The sequence below is a fragment of the Amphiura filiformis genome, chromosome 16, assembly GCF_039555335.1.
Source record: "Amphiura filiformis chromosome 16, Afil_fr2py, whole genome shotgun sequence".
In the NCBI taxonomy this organism is placed as follows: Eukaryota; Metazoa; Echinodermata; class Ophiuroidea; order Amphilepidida; family Amphiuridae; genus Amphiura; species Amphiura filiformis.
In genome coordinates, this window is record NC_092643.1 from 53656758 (window position 1) to 53682238 (window position 25481).

The 25481-nt window shown below is 36.5% G+C and overlaps 1 protein-coding gene across 1 annotated transcript in view; it reads right to left on the reverse strand.

Annotated features, from left to right (window-relative positions):
- Nucleotides 1–25481, reverse strand: part of LOC140136188 (peroxisome assembly protein 12-like) — a 231436-nt gene that overhangs the window by 60382 nt on the left and 145573 nt on the right. Inside the window, exon 9 of the mRNA XM_072157897.1 lies at nucleotides 1388–1497. Within this exon, the coding sequence (XP_072013998.1) occupies nucleotides 1388–1497 (110 nt within the window). The remainder of the gene's footprint in view (nucleotides 1–1387; nucleotides 1498–25481) is intronic.

A 25481-nucleotide genomic window follows, 5' to 3' on the forward strand; every position in this document is an offset into this window, starting at 1 on the left:
AGTGTATGCACCTAACAAAGCACTTAAGACCTTCTCACACTTAACTGTCATTACGACAGCCCAATAATGTAAATCTACTAATGAAAAAGTTTCCCTACTTTAAATAAACTACAAATTTGGCTCAATTCAATTCTTGAGAGCTCTTGAGTGGTTGCTTCATGAAATGCTTCAGTCAGTTCATTAAGAAATTTCTATCAATTCTAGTATCTATTTACAATGCCTGTTACATCAGCAAACTCAAAATTGTCCCCAAAAGGCAAGAAACGATACATATTGACAATCTGATCTGCAGCAAGCACGTCATATGTTGCTATTACAAAAGTAGTTTAAGTGTAATGTACCCTGTAGTTAATGCCACCAAATCTTTACAGCTAAAACAACCCATTTTTTTCTTGAACTAAAGGCAAGTTTAATAATTTTCCTAAGTTTAATGACATTCAGCAAATAGTAAGCATAATAGACCTCAATTCAACAAGAGGGGCACTTATGAGCATTTATGTTGGTATAGTCAGTCTTTACTTGGAAGCAGGTCAAAAACAGGTGTAGATACAGCATGGTGTGAAAAACTGGAGCAAAAATCTACTCCAGTTCCTTTTGAAATAAAAGGGTTCAACACAGCAAGGTAATGTTACCAGCCCAGTTTTACATAGGCTGTCAATAATGGCACATACTTTATGACATACCAAGTCCAATCCATAAGGACAGCAGGTGCACAAAGTAAGTATAAAACAACAGATCAGTAGTTCAGAGGCTAAAGAAGGTCTGTAGATGCAGATCGCAAGCTAAAGCTCTGCAAATAGTGAGACTTGTGACTGTTGTTTTAAATCTACTTCTCATGTGGACAATTCCATGGTAACTCATGCTACTCTATAAATGTAAAAGAGTGAAAAACATCTCTAAGAGAGATTTTACCACCCCTCCTTGGAGCCGTGTGAGTGACCACTCCTTTTAGAGTGAAATTCACTCTCTAAAAAGATTGAACAAATTCACTCTTAAAAAAAGAGAATAAAATCACTCGGAAAAATGGATGCCATTCGCAGCAGATTAGATGCCGCTTATGCAGTTTGTGACCAAAAAGATGGAAACGAATTAAGTAATAATTTATGAAAAACATGTATCTGCAAAACAACTTAATTTCAAGAGCATATTATTAACCTCTTTCATTTGATACCAAATTTGTTACTGTAGGGCTTGTAGTTGTAAAGTTTTGAGCATTTTTCATATTTTGGGTCATGTCCCTATTTGCTTGGAATTGGAGATCAGTAGTTTTCAGAATATCAACACTTCTGTGCTTTTTGGAAATAAGAAAACAATGCCATAATATACCATATTCAACATATAAGCACCTCTCACCTAATAAATACCCCAATAGAATATTTCTACCTACCCTGAAGTTGATAAGGCAGTATCATTTGTCCTCTGTTTATTACATAACACACACACACTTGCACTTGATTCACTTAGCTCCTCTCCGATGACCTCCTCTCGTTCACCATTCTAAAAGAAAAGTAATCAAATTAAACTTATTGATATAGTCATTGAAACACTTAAAGAAAGAGGCAAATTATCATTAATTGGGTTGAACAGATAGAGTGACCCATTGTGTTGGAGAAAATAGCCGTTAGTGACTGCAAAGCAAGGCATTTTTTCACATGAACACAACTTTTGAGGAAAAGACAGCACATTTTGTAAGTTTAGTAACCATAGGAATTTTATATACCTATATGTTTCCTATCATTGGCTATGCATACAGTGTGCAAAAGAATTAAGGTACCAGTTATGATCACCCATTGTATATCCTAAACAAAGACACATATGTCATAACTGGAACCAGCAGCCAATAGCTGCATCTTTTAGCTCGGATTTAAGACCTCGTTTGTTGAAATTGGTTGAGAGTTAAAGACATATGATCCAAAACCCAAGGAAGATGCCAATTCAAAAGTTGCAGTTTGCTCCATTGGATGCCCTATTGATTTATACACAAAGCGTTCTCAAACAAGAGAAGTAGTGCCGTGCTTTCCATTGATTAGCACGTTAAAACTAGCGTCGTGCTTTCATTGATTAGAACATAAAAGTGCAACTTTTGATTTCATTAGTTCCTTAGGTTTTAGATTACTGTTTCTTTCATTCTCAACCAATTTCAACAATTAATTAGACCTAAAGAGTACAGGTATTGTTTTAATATATTGACATATTTGTCTTTGTTTTATAGGGTGAACATAGCCTTAATTCTTTTGTGCACTGTATACAAAACAATACAATGTTAAACATGTTAATAACATTAAATGTCAGGTTATATTAAGGTCATTAAAAAACATTCTGCAGGAAAAATCTTTGCCAACACTGAAATAAAATAATAATGTTAGAATGTTTTGCAGAAACTCTACTTTTCACGTTTTGAAAATGTATTAAATTTTTATACCATTATACAGGGTGTCCAAAAAAAAAGAGGCCCCTCATTGTGCCCTAATTTTCTCCTGTTTCTGAAAAGTTGATTAAATATATTTTGGCATGTAAGGAACCGTTTAATCGTTAGCTTTAATAGACCAAAACAATTATTTCGATCGGCTCACAACTTTTGAAGATATGCCCTTTTGAATAAAAGTACCCGTTTTTCACTCTGTCCACGGATAGCAAACAGAGTGGTTGGGATGGCTCATACTGTAGAGTGGCCTGCACGATCACCCGACCTCACACCACTTGATTTTTTTTCCTTTGTGGCAAATCCAAGATCTTTGCAAACGTATTACTGAATGCATTCGCAAGTATCAGGCGCACAGGGATGGTACGCAACGCAATTGATACAATGATAGTTGAATCATTTTCTTACGATCCGTGACCATTCATAGCATACCTTTGTTTCTCTGTGGATTTCACTAGATGGACATATTCTAAGAAAAAATAGCTCATATGTCCCTCCCAAAAATGGCGGGAAAATCTATTTATAGCTCATTTTCAAAATGGCCGCCGGTGACATTTTGAAAAACATGAATATCTATATACCATGTTCTGGATAGGCTATAATGACAAATAATATGCCGTTTTCCACTATCTTTGGCATGCCCAACCTTTTAAGATAAAATTCAAAGTGTTGAGAGGTCATCTTGACCCCTAAATCCAAGATGGCCGCCAGTTAGATATTGAAAAACATGAAAATCGATATATCGTGAAGTGGATAGGCTATAATAACAAACAATGTGTCGTTTTCAACTATATTTGGCATGCAAAACCGTTTAAGATCATATTCAAAGAGTTTGGGGTCACATTGACCCTAAATCCAAGATAGCCGCCAGCGCCATATTGACAAAAACATGAAAATCTATATACCATGAAGTGGATAGGCTATACTGACAAACAATGTGTCGTTTTCCACTATTTGTGGCATGCCAAATCGTGTTTTGTCATATTCAAAGTCTTTGGGGGTCATCTTGAACCCTAAATCCAAGATGGCCGCCAGCGTCATATTGAAAAACATGAAAATCGATATATCATGAAGTAAATAACCAACAATGTGTCGTTTTCAACTATTTTTGGCATGCAATACCATTTAGGATCATATTCAAAGAGTTTGGGGTCACCTTGACCCCTAAATCCAAGATGGCCGGCAGCACCATATTGACAAAAACCTGAAGTGGATAGGCTATACTGACAAATATTCCACTATTTTTGGCATGCCGAACCTTTTCATGTCGTGTTTAAAGTGTTTGGGGGCATCTTGACCCCTAAATCCAAGATGACTGTCTAAGCCATGTCGAAAAGCATCGATATTTAAGATGTGACACACATGAGGCCAATGCTTATTTTTACTCAATTACTTATACTATAGATTTTGAAAGTGTTACCTTTGTTCTTTCAGGAAAGTTGCACGTTAAGAGCATGTGATGTAGAACAGAACAGACACTGAAGAGCTACAGAGCAACCAAAAGACTAATAAACTAGTATGCATGCTGAAAGATCATTGCCCTGTAAAAGACAGTTTAGAAAAAGTAGAGAAATGGGAGAACATTAAGGACAAATTTTTACAATGGAAGGGCCTTGATAAATTTCAACATGTCAATACAACAGTGGAATGGGATAAAGGACCTAAGGGTTATCATATGCATGCTACCTGTTGTACCACGATGTCTAACACACACGCTCACTGCCAAGCCACAAAAGCATAAGCACAAATCTGAGAAATCAAAAAAAAAAAGGCTGGGATGTCCGGTCAGCAATCATCTTTCTCAGGACCTCCTCCCAAGAAACTTCGTTCAAGTATAGGTATTCTGCAAGATAAGGCATTGTGCGTCCACAAAAGTCTGGTAACCGGGACAAAAACACTTTTGTTACTTTTGACACAAGATGCATGGAGAAGATTCAAGGCACACACTATATCTACATTGCAGATGAGGATACAAGAGAGCGGTTAGTCAGACAGGCAAACAGCGTTTGGCTTGGAAATCAGATACCACCGTCATTGCTGGCGTCAATATGTCAGCAATCAAGCGAGAGATAATCTCAGTGAAAATGCAGAACATCTACAGCATGTTAACCTTCGGGAGGCTCAAGCTTTGTTCTTTCAACATATCGAACAAGTCATATTTAAAGATCGTGAAATAATAAAATAAAACGACACCCTTGAAGGACTGCTCCAAGATTACATTCGCATTACTTCAAACTACGGGCACTTTTCCCAGCCTTTGCATCGGGGCCTGAGATTGGAATTCCAGTTTCCTTTCTCACGAAGTAAGGGCTAAGAGTAAAATTGTACAATTGTGTTTGGGAGTGGCCTTCTCTCTTTACTCTTTTTCCTAGCTATTTTCTTCCATTTCTTGCTTTGTTTATCAAAGCTATCTAGGCCAGCATGCATATATTAGCCTACACTGGCTATCCAGGCTTGTGCATTTGTATGAGCTTGGAACGGTCCATGGTTTTCCATGGATTAGCATGTGTTCCTCACGGACCAACCTGGGTAAACAAAGTAAGGTCCAGCTACCTCAAGGAACTTCTGATTAAAGAATTTGGAAAAGACATAGGATTTCACGTACGTATTCAGAAGAAATTTAGTGAGCTTGTGTATGATACAAGCACTTCCGATACATACATCGAGGCCGAGGGCGGCGCTGTTATCACTGGAAGTAACGGATGACCAGTTGGTCAAGAATGTCATAACCGACTCAGAACAGGTCATCAAAACAACCACTGTTCCTTGGCCCCGTATATACATGAGGTGAGAGCAAGCTGAAAACTTGAGTGAGCTCCTACTAAAGTTCATTACCGGGTTGAAAAAACCTAACACAGGTCTAACTGATGACAACCCAAAGGTCCGATCAATTGCGTCAATCTTAGGGAGAGATCGTTATTTACGACAGGGGAATGGGCATTTAGAGGGGAACCCAATTCTTTATTTGATCTTGAGGTGGAAACATAAAATTGTTTGTTGAACCAGGAGGGTGATTGTTAAGTTTAAAAGGGGAATCTAACAATTTTGAGTGGACGCTTGAGGGGGAAAGCAAATTTTCAAATTCGCACTTGTTTTCACAATTTCTCCATTTAAAACTTAACAATCCCCCTCCTGGTTCAACAAAAAATTTCGACCCCCCCCCTCAAGATAAAAAAAAATCGGGTTCCCCCTTCAAAATGCCAACCCCTGTCGTAAATAACGATTGCTCTGTAAGATTGACGAAATTGATCAGACCTTTGGGTTGTCATCAGCTGAACCTGTGTTAGGTTTTTTTAACCAGTTAATGAGCTTTAGTAGGAGCTCACTAAAGTTTTCATCTTGCTCCAACTCATGTATGTACGGGGGCCAAGGAATAGTGGTTCTTTGATGACCTGTTCTCTAAGTCGTGTTATGCGACATTGTTGACCAACTGGTCATCCGTTACTCCTAGTGATAACAGCGCTGCCTCGATGTATGTACCGGCAGCTCTTGTATCATACACAAGCTCACTAACATTCTTCTGAATACGTTCGTGAAATCCTATGACTTTTCCAAATACTTTGATCAGAAGTTCTTTGACATGTTTGAGGTAGCTGGACCTTACTTGGGAAAAGTAGTACTAAAAGTGCCCGTAGTTTGAAGTAATGCGAATGTAATCTTGGACCCGGGGGCCACTATAGTGTCAAGAGGGGGTATCAGGCGCGTCCGAGGACTCTCAAAAAGCACCCTAAACAAGTATTTCCGAGACTGAAATTTTCCCCCCTAAACAAGTATAAGTTGCACGATTTGCTACCCTAAACAAGTAGTTGTCTTTTCCCCAACCCTAAACAAGTAATTGATGCAATTATTACCCCTAAACAAGTAAACACACAGAACCCAGGCGGCGAGTGGCATGATAGGGCTAGCAATTTGTGGCAAGCCGTCTGAATTTTGAGCCATACAAGTTTACGTGGTGCTAAAGCTTACCTCAAAGTTCATGCAGTATGTCCAATATTTTCAAGATTTTTGGGCCAATAATTTCCCTTTTTGGATCACAGGTCCAACCCTTTTATTGAAATATTGTAGAATTTATTCTTTGGGATTGGGATGTACCCATTTCTCCACATATCCAAGAGAATTTTGAACTGCAAGTCTAGTCCAATGACGCAAATTACGACCATGGCGATTGCAAACCACACATTGCATTGAAGTTGGAAGAAGACGGCAAACACGGCCAGTTTAGCTTGGTTTATTTCCTAATTTCGTCTCGATTTAAAACATCATACTGGATTTAGTGGTAAACCCAACCAAAATCCTGAAACTCATTGATTTATATTTTAAGAAAGCCAAAATAGTTCCAAATTATTCAATCGTTGTGTTTGTAAATACCCGGTAAAATTTCACACATGTCAAAAGTTCATTGACACAGCTTGTTTACAAACCTAGAAGTTCGTGGTTGCTTTGTTGCTCCTTTAGACCATGTTTCGATCAACCAAATTTTCTGGGCTGGAAGCCACCAAGACTATGAATATTAATGAGTTTAAAGAGGTTCGGCCAATCAGAAATCCTCTTATATTTTTACTCATAATTTATTGACTCCACAGTTTAGAAAAAGCATATTGATTGGTTGTATATTCTGAACAACAAGTTGTGACCTCGTCCGGGGACCTCGTGTTTAGTATGCTAGCTGGGCCAGTATAGGGATCTGTGATCTCTGACAGCTAAAAGATGGCTTTTAACTGCCTTTGGGGTGTAGGAAGAAGACAATTTTCTTTCACTTTTCATGAATGAAGGAGAAAGCACAAAATCCCAAACTTGACAAAACTACCCTAAGTACGTAAGAGCTCCAAAAACATACCCTTTTACACCAATTTTACATGAATTTGATACCCTATTCACGTTACACTCTTTTTACGTGAATTTACGGACGCGCCTGATACCCCCCCTTCACCATTACAGTGGCCCCCGGGATCTTGGAGCAGTCCTTCAAGGGTGCGTATTTCACGATCTTTAAATATGACTTGTTCGATATGTTGAAAGAACAAATCTTGAGCCTCCCGAAGGTTAACATGCTGTAGATGCTCTGCATTTTCACTGAGATTATCTCTCGCTTGATTGCTGACATATTGACGCCAGCAATGACGGTGGTATCTGATTTCCAAGCCAAAGGCTGTTTGCCTCTCTGGGATTGACGTTATAAACGTATCTAACCGCTCTCTTGTATCCTCATCTGCAATGTAGATAGTGTGTGCCTTGAATCTTCTCCATGCATCTTGTGTCAAAAGTGTTTTTGTCCCGGTTACCAGACTTTTGTGGACGCACAATGCCTAATCATGCAGAACACCTATACTTGAACGAAGTTTCTTGGGAGGAGGTCCTGAGAAAGATGATTACTGACCGGACATCCCAGCCTTTTTGTTTGATTTCTCAGATTTGTGCTTATGCGTTTTGTGGCTTGGCAGTGAGCGGTGTGTTAGACATCGTGGTACAACAAGTAGCATGCATATGATAACCCTTAGGTCCTTTATCCCATTCCACTGTTGTATTGACATGTTGAAATTTATCAAGGCCCTTCCATTGTAAAAATGTGTCCTTAATGTTCTCCCATTTCTCCGCTTTTTCTAAACTGTCTTTTACAGGGCAACGATCTTTCAGCATGCATTCTAGTTTTTCAGTCTCTTGGTTGCTCTGTAGCTCTTCAGTGTCTGTTTTGTTCTCCATCACATGCTCTTAACGTGCAACTTCCCTGAAAGAACAAAGGTAACACTTTCAAAATCTATAGTATAAGTAATTGAGTAAAAATAAGCATTGGCCTCATGTGTGTCACATCTTAAATATCGATGTTCATGTTTTTCGACATGGCTTAGACAGTCATCTTGGATTTAGGGGACAAGATGCCCCCCCCCCCAACACTTTGAATACGACATGACAAGGTTTGGCATGACAAAAATAGTGGAATATTTGTGAGTATAGCCTATCCACTTCATGTTTTTGTCAATATGGTGCTGGCGGCCATCTTGGATTTAGGAGTCAAGGTGACCCCAAACTCTTTGAATATGATCTTAAATGGTTTTGCATGCCAAAAATAGTTGAAAACGGCACATTGTTGGTTATTATAGTCAATCCACATCATGATATATCGATTTTCATGTTTTTCAATATGACGCTGGCGGCCATCTTGGATTTAGGGTTCAAGATGACCCCCAAACACTTTGAATATGACAAAAAAGAGTTGGCATGCCAAAATAGTTGAAAACGACACATTGTTTGTCAGTATAGCCTATCCACTTCATGGTATATAGATTTTCATGTTTTTGTCAATATGGCGTTGGCGGCCATCTTGGATTTAGGGATCAATGTGACCCCAAACTCTTTGAATATGATCTTAAACGGTTTTGCATGCCAAATATAGTTGAAAACGACACATTGTTTGTTATTATAGCCTATCCACTTCATGATATATCGATTTTCATGTTTTTCAATATGGAACTGGCGGCCATCTTGGATTTAGGGGTCAAGATGACCTCTCAACACTTTGAATTTTATCTTAAAAGGTTGGGCATGCCAAAGATAGTGGAAAACGGCATATTATTTGTCATTGTAGCCTATCCAGAACATGGTATATAGATATTCATGTTTTTCAAAATGTCACCGCGGCCATTTTGAAAATGAGCTATAAATAGATTTTCCCGCCATTTTTGGGCGGGACATAGGAGCTATTTTTTCTTAGAATATGTCCATCTAGTCAAATCCACAGAGAAACAAAGGTATGCTATGAATGGTCACGGATCGTAAGAAAATGATTCAACTAATGAGAACCAGGGCTGAAACCTGTATTCGCCAAGGAGGCAATCAGGTAGAGGACAGAGCAGCACAGCAAACTCACTTCAGAAGAACCCAAGACAAACCAAACAGCCTTTTAGGGCTACCTTTTATCCTAAAAAGAGAAATGACTTACGTTGTAAAGAAAAAAGAAAAAAAAAAGCAAGAAACAACAAAGTAATAAAGTAAGAAACATAATAAAACAAAAAGGCATAAATAACCAAGAAAAAATAAGTAATTGCAAGTAAAGCAAAAGAAGTCCCATTCGGCAATGTTCGGCATCCATTCTACCCACAAATTAATTACACTATTAACAAAATCCATTGCCATAACCCACCGGTAAAGCCCATTCCATAAATAAAGTTATTTTGAGGAATTTGATATTCATGCATGGTACGTGTACTGCTCGTTTTTCAATCTTTGAAGTAGCCAAACCTTCTCCGTGGACAGTGAAAAACGGGTACATTTCTTTAAAAGAGCATATCTTCAAAAGTTGTGAGCCGATTGATATAATTGTTTTGGTTTATTTAAGCTAACGACTCAAGGTTTTCTTACATACCAAAATATATTTGATCAACTTTTCAGAAATAGGAGAAAAAGAGGGCACAATGAGGGGCCTCCTTTTTTTGGGACACCCTGTACAGTGCAACATGGGTCGATAGTGATGAAATATACCTCAGTGAACATAGCACATCCAGACTTTGCAAAACATGTTATTTCTTGATTATCAACCCATGTTCAGCCAGTCTATTCTCAAAATAAAGTAATATGAGGGTCATTTGATGAATTGAGTGGATGTATCATGTTGCAAAGGATTATGGGATGGGTATGATATAGTGATATAACCTGACACTGAAATGTTTCCTGACAACCTTTACAAACCTATTATGGAATAGGCTTTTACGACTGAATTCATAACAATTAGTGGGTTTTTAGCCGTTGGACAAGTTTAGAACTGTCAAGCTTTCGTCAGGAGTAGCTCTGACTTCCTCAGGACAAAGTACCTAAGAATGAGACATGTATGCTGCCACTTGCCTACTGATGGCTCTGAAAAGAGCCGTTCACTGAATACTGCCCCTTGTCATCAGAGAAAAAGCAGATCTCGCCTATCTGCTAATTTGTAAGGTTTTGGTGGCTCTAAAAAGAGCCGTTCACTTTACAAACCTTTTGCAAATGTTACGAAAACGTTTTGTGTTTGCTGTCTCTGTTAAGGTCTCCAAACATACTTGGAACTAACTTCGAACTGCTTAAATATGGGGATCTTTATTGAGAGTGTGAAACTATATCAATGCTGCAAAAATATATATTGCATAAATCGTCGGTCGCAACACATAGTGGTGTACGTAAAGGACAAAATATGTTTCCGAGCAAAATGTTTTTGAAGGTTTTTGAGGGTAACATGAGTAGGTTTCTTTTACCTTGAAGACAAGGATAGTCTTGCAAATATGGGCTAACTTTCCCTAGGCCATCCAATATGCCATGAATTTGTAGGACTACAACTGGTATCTACTGGTCAGTTTATGCTCCTATTTCCGTATCTGTTATTTTTATGTGCGCCTTTAGTATAAACTGACCAGTAGATACCAGCTGCTGTAGTCCTATTAATGCATGACATATTGGATGGCCCAGGGGAATATTGGCCCATATTTGCAAGATTACCTGTGCCTTCAAGGGTGAAATAAACCTACTCATGTTACTGTCTCGCCATGGTCTGGTCTACTGTCTGCTGTTTTCCTGGGCAATGATGATTTTTAAATTGGAAGTTTTACTAAAGACTTTGCATTTACCCTGACAATATTCCAATTTTTGAGATAATATTTTTGTCCAGCTTGTATTTACTTGAGCTAGGGGTTTTCCCGTAAGTGGGTGTATTACTTGATGAGACATGCTTAGATTATCGACGCCTTCAGGGTGAAATAAACCTACTCATGTTACTGTCTGGCCAGGACTGGTCCAGTCTGCTGTTTTCCTGGGAAATGGTAATTTTCAATGTGGAGGTTTAACCCCCTGGACACTACTGATTAACAGCATTTCTGATTGGATGATAACTTGAAATTGCTAATTATGACTAGGCTTTAAACTATTTATGGTCAAACTTGCATTTACAGATGATCTTATTAATACTCTCCTTGATTGATTAAAAAATGGACACAATATTCATTTTGGCCAATCGGCAGGTAGTTCTCTTGGGGTTAATACTAAATTCAATTTACTCTGTCAATATTCCAATTTTTGAGATAATATTTGTGTCCAGGTTGTATTACTAGGGGTTTTCCCTTAAGTGGGTCTATTACTTGAGGAGATGTGGCTCGAGTCTCAAGAGGATTCTAGCATCTTAGTTTCATGTTTCATCGATCAGAACATGAAATGTTAGAAAAACAAAGCCAAATAATGTGGAAAATATCATGAGATATTTTAAACCTGTGGTTTTGTCCACTCAGTTCAAAGAGAGAAATCAAGTAGAGAAGAATGAAAGAGAACACAAAGAAAGGAAGTAAAGAAGAAGATGAATTAAAGAGAACACAAAGAAAGGAAGGAAAGAAGAACCAGGAATGAAGAAATAATAAAATGAAAAGAGAAATAATGAAAAAAGAACAAAGAAAGAAATAAGCCTAGCAATACAGATAATTGAAAAAAGGAAAGATACATTAGTAAGAAAAAAACAAAAACAAATTAAACATCCTTCTGAGTTTTCAAGATACTGATGAAGCTTTACAACAAAGTTATTTCCTTATACTTTTTCTTAGATATAAAGAAAGTAAACTTAACAATAGGGACATGAAAAATATAATGAGATGGTTTGGTTTGTAAAATAAACAGCAGGAAATAATAAAAAGAAACCTGACCATTATGAACCTCATTACTTTGGCCAACAATGCCTTTTTTCCATGAATTGCTTCATTAAATTCAAATTGAGATTTAATTTTAGCAGCAGAAACCTATCAAATGGGTTTTTTATGGTTTCTGAAATACACTAATGAAGTAGAGAAGTTATCTTACACTTCCCATAATGCATTTCTTTCATTTCAATTTTTTGATTTGCTATGTTGTGCCACACGGGTCTTTACTGACGAAATAAACCTCAATGAACAGAGCACATCCATATCTTGCAAAATATGTTTATTTCTTGACTAGCGACCCATGTTTAGCCAGTCTATTCTCAAAATGAAAACATAAAGACAATCTGTACAAAGCAATGGAAGCATCATTTGTTGATATGAAGGTCCATGGTGGGACTCGAACCCACAATCTGACAGTCATGAGGCCTGTGCTCTACCGTTATAGACCACACACCTCTAATAAAATTAAAAGGTATGTAATCCCAACAAGTCGATTATAAGTTGCATATCCTATCAGCGACTGCTATACCTTGTTTAGGACTTTCAAAAGAAGTACCTGCATGTGCAACCAAAATACCCTGCCAAAGTCATGCAGGTCACTCCAAGGTCATGTATTGAATTGGTTTGAATGAGGAATACTACGGGAATCAGCGCCTTTTGTTAGAAGTCATGCATGAGTAAAGTGGATCTCTATAGAGAGCTTGCAATTTCCAAACGCTGTGATCATACACCCGTGCATCTATTCAAAATCACTCACATGTGACGGAATTTTGAATAGATGCGCGGGCGTTTGATCAAATTGAAAATCGCAAGCGCTCTAATATGATTCATGCAACACACCAAAAATGATATTTCCTGAAGTAGGGTCGCCATAAAATAAAATAGGTGGAAAACTTTAAAACTCCAAATCTGTGAATGTCCCTTTAAAACTAGAGAAGTTATCAAATGAATAATTTATACATAATTCTGGTCCATTTAACACAAAGCATAACACCCATGAGAATACAGACAGTACAGCGTGTGATCCAACACCATTGAATCTGGGGTAATTAAAACAGAAGGAAACTATAATTTTCCGGTTCTTGGCTTTTGTGATATGACTCCATTTAAAGGGGCATTTTGTTTATTTTACCATACTCTTTGTAGGGTATGGTGCAATAGATATCTACAGCAAAAAATTATTTCCAAAATTGAAGTTGATTTTGAAATTGAATTATACATAATTGCATGTATTACAGCGCCCCATAGGCCACTGTGTTGTCATTTCTGTCTGTCGACCAGTAGAAAATTGAACTGGATCTGCAGTAAAGGTTATGTACACAAACATTATGTAGTCTTACGTTTCTGATGGCATAAAAATCTCAACTATTTTGGAGTAAGTTGGGGGAAGGAGGCTGTGAATCATGAAGCATATAGTGCTTATATTTTCGCCAAATTTAGGCAAAGAAAAGGCGTGATTTTTTGTTAACATACAAAAAAATAATCGGGGTAGGTAGGTAGAGATTTTTTACACATGTTTTTTAGGTTATTAATTATTTTAAACTGTTGTGATTTGGTAGTTCACAGCATCTTACGAATGGTAGTGAGCTTTGGCAAAAACTGCATTGCTCAATTCATAGCGAGCGTGTAGAAGAATTAAAATATCACAGATGTACTTTTATAGGTGCTGTGGTTCTTGAGTTACGTTGTAAAGAGGGCTGAAACAACAACACTTTTGTTAAACATACATAACTCATTAACAACAATAAATTAAGCAAGTGTGCAAAGTATACGATTTGTAGAATGAACTTTTGCAAAACATCAAGGTGTTAATTTTTAATAATATATTGATCTAGATAATGGAAATCGATTTTTAGGTTGCTTCGACCAACAATACCTCGTCTACCCTTAAAGCTGTAAATTGCATAAATGAAGGCCTTTTGAACTTTTTTTGTTTCTTTTTCTATTATTATTCTTTTTCAAATTAAACAAAATAATAGGGTCCAGTCTACTTTTAGGGTCAGTCAGGTTAAGCCAATCAAACATTTTTTTAAAGCCTTACCACTTCAACTGATACATGTATGACTAAAGTAATCTACAAAATACCCATCTATTATCATGTGTATTTTGCTGGCTGCAGTATCAATCGCGCATGCTAACATAAATTAATGCAGAGGGCATACATACATGTACCAAGGAGTTTGTCCTGCCAACTTGTCGGCACACTTACGACACAACCTCATATTAAAAGCAATGATGTCATTACCTTGCAATCTCAAGGCGTAATCAAGTATACCTTGGCTGGTCTTGACAAAATATGACAATTCATCTCACATCTTGGGTTTATGAACACCTCCTACAAATAATTGTTTTGCCTTATGGGAATCTATTCAATTATTCCTACCCATTATTAATTTTATATTCTGTGATAAAACACAATACCTCCGAGACCAACATAAAGAGTTTCAAGTACAGTTATTCCACCTCCACCATCATTCCATTTACCCATTAGATGAATTATACCTGATATCCTATATCCCTAAGTGACCATCATTATAGCCACAAGTGACCGATACAACCAGACACTGGACTTTAAAAGACGGAATCAAGATCAAGACTTAGATGCAGTAAGTGACACCAGAGAGATTTGTGTTTCATAACGCATCAGCATACGAGATTGATAATGGGCTATTCCTGTTGAAATCGATACACACCCAAGGAAAACCTCTTCAACACAGGGAGATTTTGAATGGAGTCACCCTTTCAGGTAACCCCATTTGAAATTCACACTCCCTGTGTGAAAGTTAAAACATGTCTTCCATAGGTTCAATATTAGTGACATTTGACTCATTTAGCTTGGTCACATCACATATGTGATATCATCTGATCCAATCAGGCCAAAGGATGCAACTGTGAAATCGAGATACAGACAAAAATAGGGAGGAAAAACAGAAACATGAATTTGAGTTAATGCAAGATGATAATTTAAGCGGTAATGGCCCAAGTAGAAACCGATTGAGTGAAGGTTAATGCGGGTGATGCGAGTGAGCCTCACCGCCAACCATCAACCACCTTTGGTTAATAGTGTGGTGAATACACAGTAAACATTATCAGTAGAAACAGTTAAGGTAAAGATTTGGTGGGTGAGACAGAAAGTTAGTCTACTACAATATAGCAGTAGCATTCAGAATCTGACCTTGAAGATCACAAAAAATATTTTCTGGACTTCCCCCTTCCCCACTATGAGTAGTGAATCATAACCCTGCATTTACAGCCCAGTAGAAATGACCCAATGAAGGTGAGAGGATTGAAATGTGGGTGAAGGTGAAAGTGTGGTAATGCGAAGTGCTTTGTATACATAAGAATGCCATGTTCAGCAATTGCACACATATATCTGCGAAAGTTGATGATGATAAAAACCCAATATTAAAAACTCTCCTCTTTGAACTTATTGGATAACATATCATGTCAAATACATTATATGTTTAAATTTCACTTAGCATTGTTGACTTTAATCTTCTCTTGCTATCTGAAACACAATACTAAAAATGTCTGTACCTTAAATGTAAATCTACTTCTACTTGGTTACTCGTCAAAGCTTGTTCAGCAACTAATATAGCATTCACAAACATATTCAGTGGCGGTGCCCCAAACATTTTTCTTGCCCCCCCCCCCTCAGTTTGCCCTTCCCCCTCCCACTTTGAGGCAAAACCCCTAAAATTACGTAAATTTCCACTTTTTGAGGCAATGTTTGCGCACAATTTGTTGATTTCCCCCCCCCCCTGAAATTCACTTGCCCTCCCGCTCCCCGAAAAAAATTCCTGGTGCCGCCACTGAACACATTCACAAAAATATACATTGTATACACTTGACTTATTAATTTCCATTCTTCAACATTTGATAGATCGACTTAACACATCAAAAGCCACGCCACAAGCAATGGGGTTAATACAATACTAGATTACAGTGTGGGTTTCACCAGTGACCAGAAGATGCCGTCTGATTGAACGATGAATTATTCAAACCACTTGTAATTAACTATACCTGCCCTGATCTTTAGAGATCCTTTTACAAGTGTTATATTTGACCTATAGGAAAATTCACTTTTTTCTTAGACTACAATACTTGACTATACAAAAAGTTCAAGTTTTGAAATATTTTCTCAAAATATCAAGAGCTATCTTAAGAACTACTGAACCAATACTAGGCTTGTTTGTACTCATTTTAATGCATTTTTCATGCTGATTCCAAATATGGTCATGAAAATTTACATATTTTCTGAATTTTTTTAATTTAAAAAAAAATGAAACATAATTGTCTGCAGTCGACACCCGCATGAAGAGAGTTGATATGTGCATTGTCGAGTATAAGAGACGGACAAACCCCCATTAACATTCAATGCAATAAGGTGGATATTGATGAAGCACAAACATTTTATCACTTGAAAATTTCATTTTTTCCGCTGGCTTTTTAGCAGACGGCTATGTGTCGAGCTAAAGAGTCTACAGTGGTGTTAATGACTAGAGAGATTTACATTAAAGCTGTATATATCATATGACTAGACCACTAGACGTGGCTAAAAGCCTTATGATCCATGGCTATACTGATGATGATGTATTTTGTATTTGACTGTGCTATATCTGTCACTTCTTGCAAGTTTTTAAATCTCCTTTTTCCCCCTTAAAGCAGTGTGAGATTAATATACGGGTCTCAATGTAAATAATATGGAATTGAAATTGAGCTCTCTAGGCTCATAAGCATGATCAGGTCTTGTGCTTCCCAGATATTGGTCAATATGGACAAAAGCACTTGTTTGGACCTTGTTTGGATGTTTTGCCTTAATCCTAAGTGGCAAAATATATGAAAAGTTGCTCAAAATATCTATATTTTCCAAGAAAAATCATGCTCATGGGGCTGAAATGACATCGCTTAGATCTAGCCTTGGGATCTCTTTAGAACCCATACAATTTTCCGTGTGTCAGCTTTTATAACCCAAATAATTCCTTGTGTGCCAACTTTATTTGTCTCAATATTTCATCACAAAGACCGCAAGTTCACGGTCCCCTCCGTCTTACCTTAAATAGCATTTTAACATTGTACTGCTAAAGGAATGCTACAGAGCCTGCAACTTCAGGTATTCGTATAATATTCAACTTGCAACATGCTGATTCTTTAATATTTTGAATAATTGTGTATGCAGGAAATGTCTCAAGTTCGAGAATTTGATATTATGCAAGGTTTGAATTCTTTGACAAGATTCCCATGAGGATCCACCTTGCTATTTTTAATAGAATTTCCTTTTGTTGTTTTTTGTGAGCTGAACCTGAGCTAAAGGAATTCTTTTATGTTTATTATTTTTTTTAATACTTTTATACTTTTAAATAATCAATATTAATCAACTGGTCTTTCTATATTAGGAAAAATCTGCGTCTCTTAGGAAAAGGCTGCGTTACTTAGGAAAAACCTGGTCTTTCTATATGACTAGAGATGCAAGGTATGGAAAATAGAAAAAAAATCAATGGAAGTAACATCAAAATGCAGAAAGTGAACAAAATATGAACAAAGGTATATAAAAATCTAACTAATAATTTAAACAGCACCCGGGAACACCACACCACTTTTTTCATTAATTTTTCTCAAATATTGAATTACCTGGCATCTAGGGTCACCAATATCAGTAAAAATTTAGTTGCTTTTCAAATTGCAGGTTCTGATAGTCATCATAATCTGGCATATAATGGGCTATTACAGAAATTAACGGCACCTACCCTATAGAAGACTTGGGATTCCCAAAATAAAAAAAAATTGATTTACGAGGTTAGATGTGTCAAATTTGTCTTCTATAGGGTATGTGCCTTTTTTTTTTGTAATAGCCCATACAGAGCAGGGTCACGTGACATAAAACTTCGGACGCTCTGTGTGGTTGCATATCAATCTTCTGTCACAGTTCCATAACAGAGATTCAAGAGTGAAGCTAAAGCAGCAGGCAGAGTTGGGGTATGAGGCTATTATTGAGTTAGTTTCCAATATTCTAATATAGTTTGGTTATTTCTTCATCATGCAGGCCTTATTTTACACCTAAATTAGGATTAGGGTTAGGGTTAGGGTTATTAGAAGGATAATGGTTAGGTTTGGGTTCGGATTAGCGTATACGAAATCATTTACATGGAGTATCAACTTGGATTTTTTTTTCGTTATTAAGCATATATAAAGATTCTAAAAAAGAGTTTGAAGAAAATTTATCTTCGAGTCCCAATTTTTTTTCTTTAGAAAAAGGCAGTTTTGTGATTTTTCTTCCATAGATGACAATGTTAAAACTATTTTTGTTTTTATCCGTTTGTCAAAATGGAGACTCGGATGGCTTTCAAAATAGAGTACCACGTGCTTACGGATATGATGATTGATATAAAAAGTTTGAAATTGACAACCAAAATCCGAAATATTTTTCATTTTATACCAAGAGAGATTTTCCAATTCAGAACAAAATATTTGATGTGCATTTTACGAAAAATGTCAATTTTAAGCTGTTGAAATCCAAAAACGGAAACAAATTTCCATCCTTCGGGTTGCAAGAGATACGATGTGCATAGAAATGGTCAAAGAGTGTGCTTTTCTAGCACTTTGGAGAAAATCATATTTTCAAATTAATGCAGATATCCCGTTTTGTCGGTTCCGTAGGTCTATACATTTTTAAACATTGGATATTGATAAACTAATGATCGATAATCGATAATTGATTACCGATAATCGATAATTGATTATCGATAATCGATAATTAATTAGCCATAATTAATTCCCCGCACAAACCCCCCCCCCCCCATACCCAGAAGGAATCATCCTTAGCGATTCCCAGTTTTGTCGGTTGCGTAGGCCTATAAATTTTTCAACATTGACTAATTGTTAAATGATTGATTATCGATTATTGATTATCTATAATCGATAATTGATTATCGTTAATCAATACCCCCCTGATTCATTGCCTTGGTTGTTTTAGCTGGGAACTGGCTGCAAGATCTTTGTCATCACTTGCATCTGCCCCACAATTCAAAAGCAGTAACGGAGAGGGGAAAATTGAATATGAATTTTGCCACATCACACACGATAGATCGCTTCATTGCCTTAATGGTTGTTTTAGCTGGGATTTGGCTGTTCCATCTTGTGTCCTCTGATACCAAGGGGACACATACTGTTGCAATCAATGGGGGACATCACAAAGTATGCAGTAAATAAATACCTCTTGGTGAAACAATTCCCCTGATTTCTTATCAGGGAAATAAACAATAATTTACCAAAGAAAAAGCAAATTGGTATTTTTTATGCGGATAAAACTGACTTGAACTGAAAGGCCCTGTACAAACCAATAGGAATTTTGTGATGTCCCCTTTGACAGACATGAGAAATGGGTAAGTACAACTGACGAGACAACTCCGACCGAGAGAATTCAATCTTCACATGCCTGGGCATTATGCCTAATTTACATCTCTTTATGCCAAATCACACCACACATAAGGTACACAATAAAAGAACTGCAATTCCGTTAAAATATAGGGCGCATTTCGATTGTCCTCTTGCTCTCTTCAAACGGACAAAAAGCTCATCTTCCAAATATAACACAGTCATACCTACAATATCCGTCAAATTTTGTTTTGTATGTTTACAAGGCTATGCCATCAGGCAACTACTCGTGATAAGTTTGCTGCTCGTGATAAGTTTGCTGGAACAAGTGTCTCCTGAGGGCCTATCTAAAGAACAACATTGTAAGTTCTTTTTCCTATATCTAAACTATATTGACTCAGAAGAAAAAATATTTGATGAGTTTCTTTACTTGCTGTCAAATAGGGCACCACTGTTTACCAGACTTGTTGCCATTATTTAGTACTAGCGGGATACCCGCTAGATGAGTAAATGGGAGCGATCACTAAAACAGGAGGAATTACTGAAAAGGTAGAATCATTGAAAGGTAAATTTTATTTTTCTAAACCTGTCCCTTCTTGCATTTCCATTTTCTTTTTTTAGTTTCTTCTGCACGGGCCTAGTTTGTTCTCCATTAAACAAAATGTTATTTAGCTTGTGATTTTCCGTTTCCATGTTATTTATCTATTTAGGCCTAACCCCATTCCCATTATTTTCTAAATCTATCCTTTCTTAGCTGCTTAGCTTGTGATTTCCCGTTTCCTTCAGTTGTTATTTATTTTTCTTATTTTTCCTGATTAGTTTCTAATTTTAACTTCTTCCCTTAATTTTCCGCATTAGTTTCTTTCTTTCCCTCTTTAGTTTGATCCCGTTTCATTTAGTTACTGTAACCATAACCCGTATAATAGGCCTACCCGTACCCTTTTTGTCTTTTTTTTTTTTTAATTTTTATTCATTTCATTTAGCTCCTTTCTTTCTCTTCAGTTTCTTTTGCATAGGTCTATTTTGTTCCCATGCTGCTTAGCTTGTGATTTCCGCTTCCATGTTATTCATTTATTGAGCCCCGTTCCCATGCATTATTTTATAAATCTACCATTTCTTACATTTCTCCTTTTAGTTTTGGCTTTTTTCTACATTTTATTCCCATTTTTCATATGTCCTGCTTAGCTTGTGATTTCCCATTTGAATTTTATCTATTTAATTCTGTTCTCATTATTTTAGTTTCTTTTTTTTTTACATGAGGCCTACCTTTTCAGTTTTGTCTTCCTTTCTTTTCTTTTTCCGTGCGGGTCCCGCTAGATGAGTAAATGGGAGCGATCACTAAAACAGGAGGAATTACTGAAAAGGTAGAATCATTGAAAAGGTAAATTTTATTGTTCTAAACCTGATTTAACCTGTCCCTTCTGGCAGTTCATTTAGCTTCTTTCTTTCTTTTCAATTTCTTCTACATGGGCCTAGTTTGTTCCCATTTTTAAAAAAATTGCTATTTAGTTTGTGATTTTCCGTTTCCATGTTATTTATTTATTTAGGCCTAACAGCATTCCCATTATTTTCTAAATCTGTCCTTTCTTACGTTTCCCTTTCCCTTTTTTATATGCTGCTTAGCTTGTGATTTCCCGTTTCCATGTTAATTCTGTTCTCATTATTTTAGCTTCTCTTTTCTTATATTTCCTGATTAATTTTGATCTAATTTAAGCATTTTTTCTTACGTTTCCTGATTAGTTTCTTTCTTTCCTTCTTTATTTTGCTCTCGTTTCATTTAGGCCTAGTTATTGTAACCATAACCCGTATCTTTTTTGTCTTCTTTTTCTTTTCTTTTTTATTCATTTTATTCTTTCTTTCTTTTCAGTTTCTTCTACATAGATCTATTTTGTTCCAATAAATATATGTTATTCTCCGTTTCCATGTTATTTATTTATTGATGTCATTTATTATTATTTGATATTTTATAAATCTACCTTTTCTTACGTTTGTCCTTTTAGCTTTGACTTTTTTTAAACATAGTTATGTTGTGCCCATTTTTTATATTTCCTGCTTAGCGTGTGATTTCCCGTTTGCATTTAATTATGTTCTCATTATTTTAGCTTCCTTTTTTTCATGAATTATTTATTTATTTATTTATTTATTTATTTATTTATTTATTTATTTATTTATTTATTTATTTATTTATTTATTTATTTATTTATTTATTTATTTATTTATTTATTTATTTATTTATTTATTTATTTATTTATTTATTTATTTATTTATTTATTTATTTATTTATTTATTTATTTATTTATTTATTTATTTATTTATTTATTTATTTATTTATTTACTCTAATCCACAACCCTGTACCCATAACCCATCCATATACCTTTTCAATTTTGTCCTACTTTCTTTTCTTTTCTATTTCTCTGGCACGGAAAGTTGGCCTATGCATATCGCCCGATGCGTGCGAGTCACATCCTTATGCATGCCAACGCACTAACATCAACGCTGCCACTGAGTTAGTTACGGTACTCGCTACCACTGAGTTTTGACAATAAAAAAGCCCAGGAAAAAAACCCGGTTTTAACCATATTTGTTGACCGTTTTCAACCAAATAAAGTGCAATGCATTTCCCGTATATATTCCTCAATCTCGACGATTCATAGGCCTAGAATAAATAATGAAATTGTACACTGACTGTCTGCACCCCGTGTCTCCACGCAGGCACTATCACCACTCTAGACTACCAGACCACTGTTTCCTACGTTACCTCAGTGATGACGCAAAGACCTGATTCACGCGTCGTAGCCTTAATTTCTTGGCTGCCAACCTCGATGCAGTGGCGGAAAATGGGGCGCGTAGCTCTGCGTAGGGACGAAAAGCTTGTAAGATCATTATTAAATTATGCGCTGTTGTGCATCTAGATAGCCTGAATCATTTCTTGGCCACCTCGCAGTTGGCAGAAAATGAGGCAATGTTGCTCTGCGTATGGTTTTTTAATGGAAATATTATTACGCGGTTCACACTGGCCTTATTACCCACAATGCCACTGCGATCGATTTTGCATAGCAACACGACAGTTTTTTATGTTATTCTCTTAGTTACCATCAATTTTTGCAAAACGAATGTCCGATGGAAAAATGGCAATATGTACCGATCAATATACCACTAAATCAAAGCCGAAAGTCTAGGCAATTCGGAGAACACTCGCGCACAAGATGGGCAACCTTCCTTTTATTTATATAGATTAACTGTCAGATGAACAGTTGCAAAATTACAAATTTGTTTCTCCAACTTTGAAAGTAAGGCACCTCATCCAAAGTGGTTCAATCTTGGAATTGACCATTGAAGGTTGGTCAGTTTGTGACGTACATATTAATTTATTGACTATTGTTAACTGGGCAAGACATGTAATTGTTATGTTTTTAACCAATACAATTTTACCAGTCTTAAGTCTTATTAATGAGTCAATACTCTAAGTGGAAAGGAAAGAAGGAAGGAATAAAGAGAAAAGAAGAACAAGAAGTTGGTTGGGGTTCAAACCCGAGACCCCTCTTATGACAAAGCCCTAGGTCGGCAACCCATATCCACAGGTGTTTCGCTGGGCTGGCCAATGAAACCATAAGTATACATTACATTGCATCATGTGGGTTGCAAACACATCAAATAAAGAATGTCCACACTTATGTAACCCATCCTATACCAAAACCTGATCTTGTTATGACAATTTGATCGATAAAACAATGCGCACGGTCAAAATTGCTTAGCATGATCAAGCTTGCTTGCCCGAAATGGGCACTTGGGATAGTCGGCAGAGGTCCATCGCGGGCAAGCAAGCTTGACCAGGCTTAGAAATTTCAACCGCATGCATGCTCTTGATTTGCAACTTTTGAACATGCACCAACTTTTATATACTGGTATCAATCTTTGTCAATTTAGACCGGGGGTCACTCCCATTGTGGCCTGTACACCATCCGCGATAATGAAAACGCGTAAAAGGGCAGTTTTTTAGGGGAATCACGATCTGCAGCGTAATGCGTTTAGGGTGTCAAAAACATGAAATATTGGGATTGCAATTGCTAATACGCGGAAATGAAATTTAGGGTATGAAATTTGATGCAAGGAATAAAATCCATGTTTAGGGTATTGTTTTTAGCCAAGGGTTAAATCCTTGTTTAGGGTGCTTTTCAAAAGTTGATTATCATGGATGGTGTACAGGCCACAATGGGAGTGACCCCCTGGGAATTTAGAGTGATTTGGTAGCAAATTTGGTATCAAATTGGAGCTAACAAGATTCTACACACAACCTTATCAATGAAATTGTCATACCAAGATCAGGTTTTGGTGTAGGACGGGTTGCATAAGTGCAGGCTTTCTTTATTTGGGGTGTTTATCACATAGTATTTTATGTATACCTGAGAGTATAGGGCTAATGATAACTATCAATGCAGCATTATAGTATTCAGCCAACTCGATGTCCATCTGATATTCCTGATTAACACATAAAAAGAACTAGGTCACACAATGCTATGCAGCCTGACCAGCAAATGAGTTGCCGATGTGATGATGGCATGACTCAAATAACCAATTAGAACCCCACCTCCATGTTTAAGCCATAAACAGCGCCAAATCGGCAAACCCCTGAAGAACCTTGCTGAAACTATAATAACTATAACCAATTTGGTTACGGCGTATAACTATTAAACTAAACAAGCATTTAACTATAATAAATACTTAACTTGGTAAGTAACAAATCCACTAACCAACCAAAATTGACCAATGACCAACCGACAGACCAACCAACCAACCAACCAACCAATCAACCAACCAATCAAAACATGTGTGAATCTGATATTTGAAAAGCATATTTCATACTACATACACAATGCTTGAAGACAGTGAATACACAGGTGATACTCTTTTCAAACTATTTTAGGTAAGTTCTGTGTCACCTTTAAATGTGACGTGTCATGTCAAAAGGAGACACTTTTGGGCAGGTTATAAATTTTGAGGTTTTTACATATCTTAAATGTAGAGATATTTTGCTCCACAACGCCGCTTTTCCCCAATGAAATCGGACATTCCTAAGCGAAGATATTGAGTTCGAAGTTATGGTATTATAAAATTGGAAATTGAGATATCGGCCTTTAAAAATATTATTAACAATGTTGAGAGTAGGAATTAACTTGAAAAATGTCTCAAAAAATACAAGATGCTAGTTATATTCCGCTCTGAAACTATCAGACAATATTTTTAACATTAATTTCATCACAAATTCGCAACAAACCCAAATTGTGAAAAAATCACCCACCGGCAGTTTTTTGGCTATTTCTCCATTTACGATCCTGCCCAAAAGTGTCTCCTTTTGACATGACACGTCACAAATGTAGAGCACATTTCATTTGCCCTACTGTTGTCCCATCTACTTTTATTGAACAAAAGTAGATATGACAATTTCACCCTGCCATAATTCCAGCCAAGTGTTTACCATCAGATTATGTCACACACACACAAAGTGATAAGCTGTCTCTCCTTTGAATATCACCACATGAAATGTGTGACATGGACAAACTTTGCAATTCATTACAAAAATAAACAGCATACAATATGTATTCTGTGTCCCACACACTGGGGTTAAACTCCTGGTATGACATGGCACGTAATAACTCTAGGGGCAGAACAGATAAATAATTGACAGATTCAACTCGCGGAATTTTAAGATGTGTCTGACGGTGTGTGGCGGTGAATATTTTTAGGTGAATACACCAGGTGGAATGTTCTAATAACATGAACTACTTTTTTTATCAAAAAAGTTGTATGTTTATTATTGTATTTTGGATCTGTGTGGTATGTAGACAAGTCATTGTGAGTGTTTTTATTTGATATCAAATTTACGTTCCACAACATGAACTGTTTACTCTACATAAAAAGATGTGCTTATTAATCTATTTTGAAATCATTTGGAATGTAGACATGTTAATGCCAGTGTTTTTATATGATATCAAATTTATTAAACTCAATAGGCTATTATGTCAGTATATAAAACTGACACTGA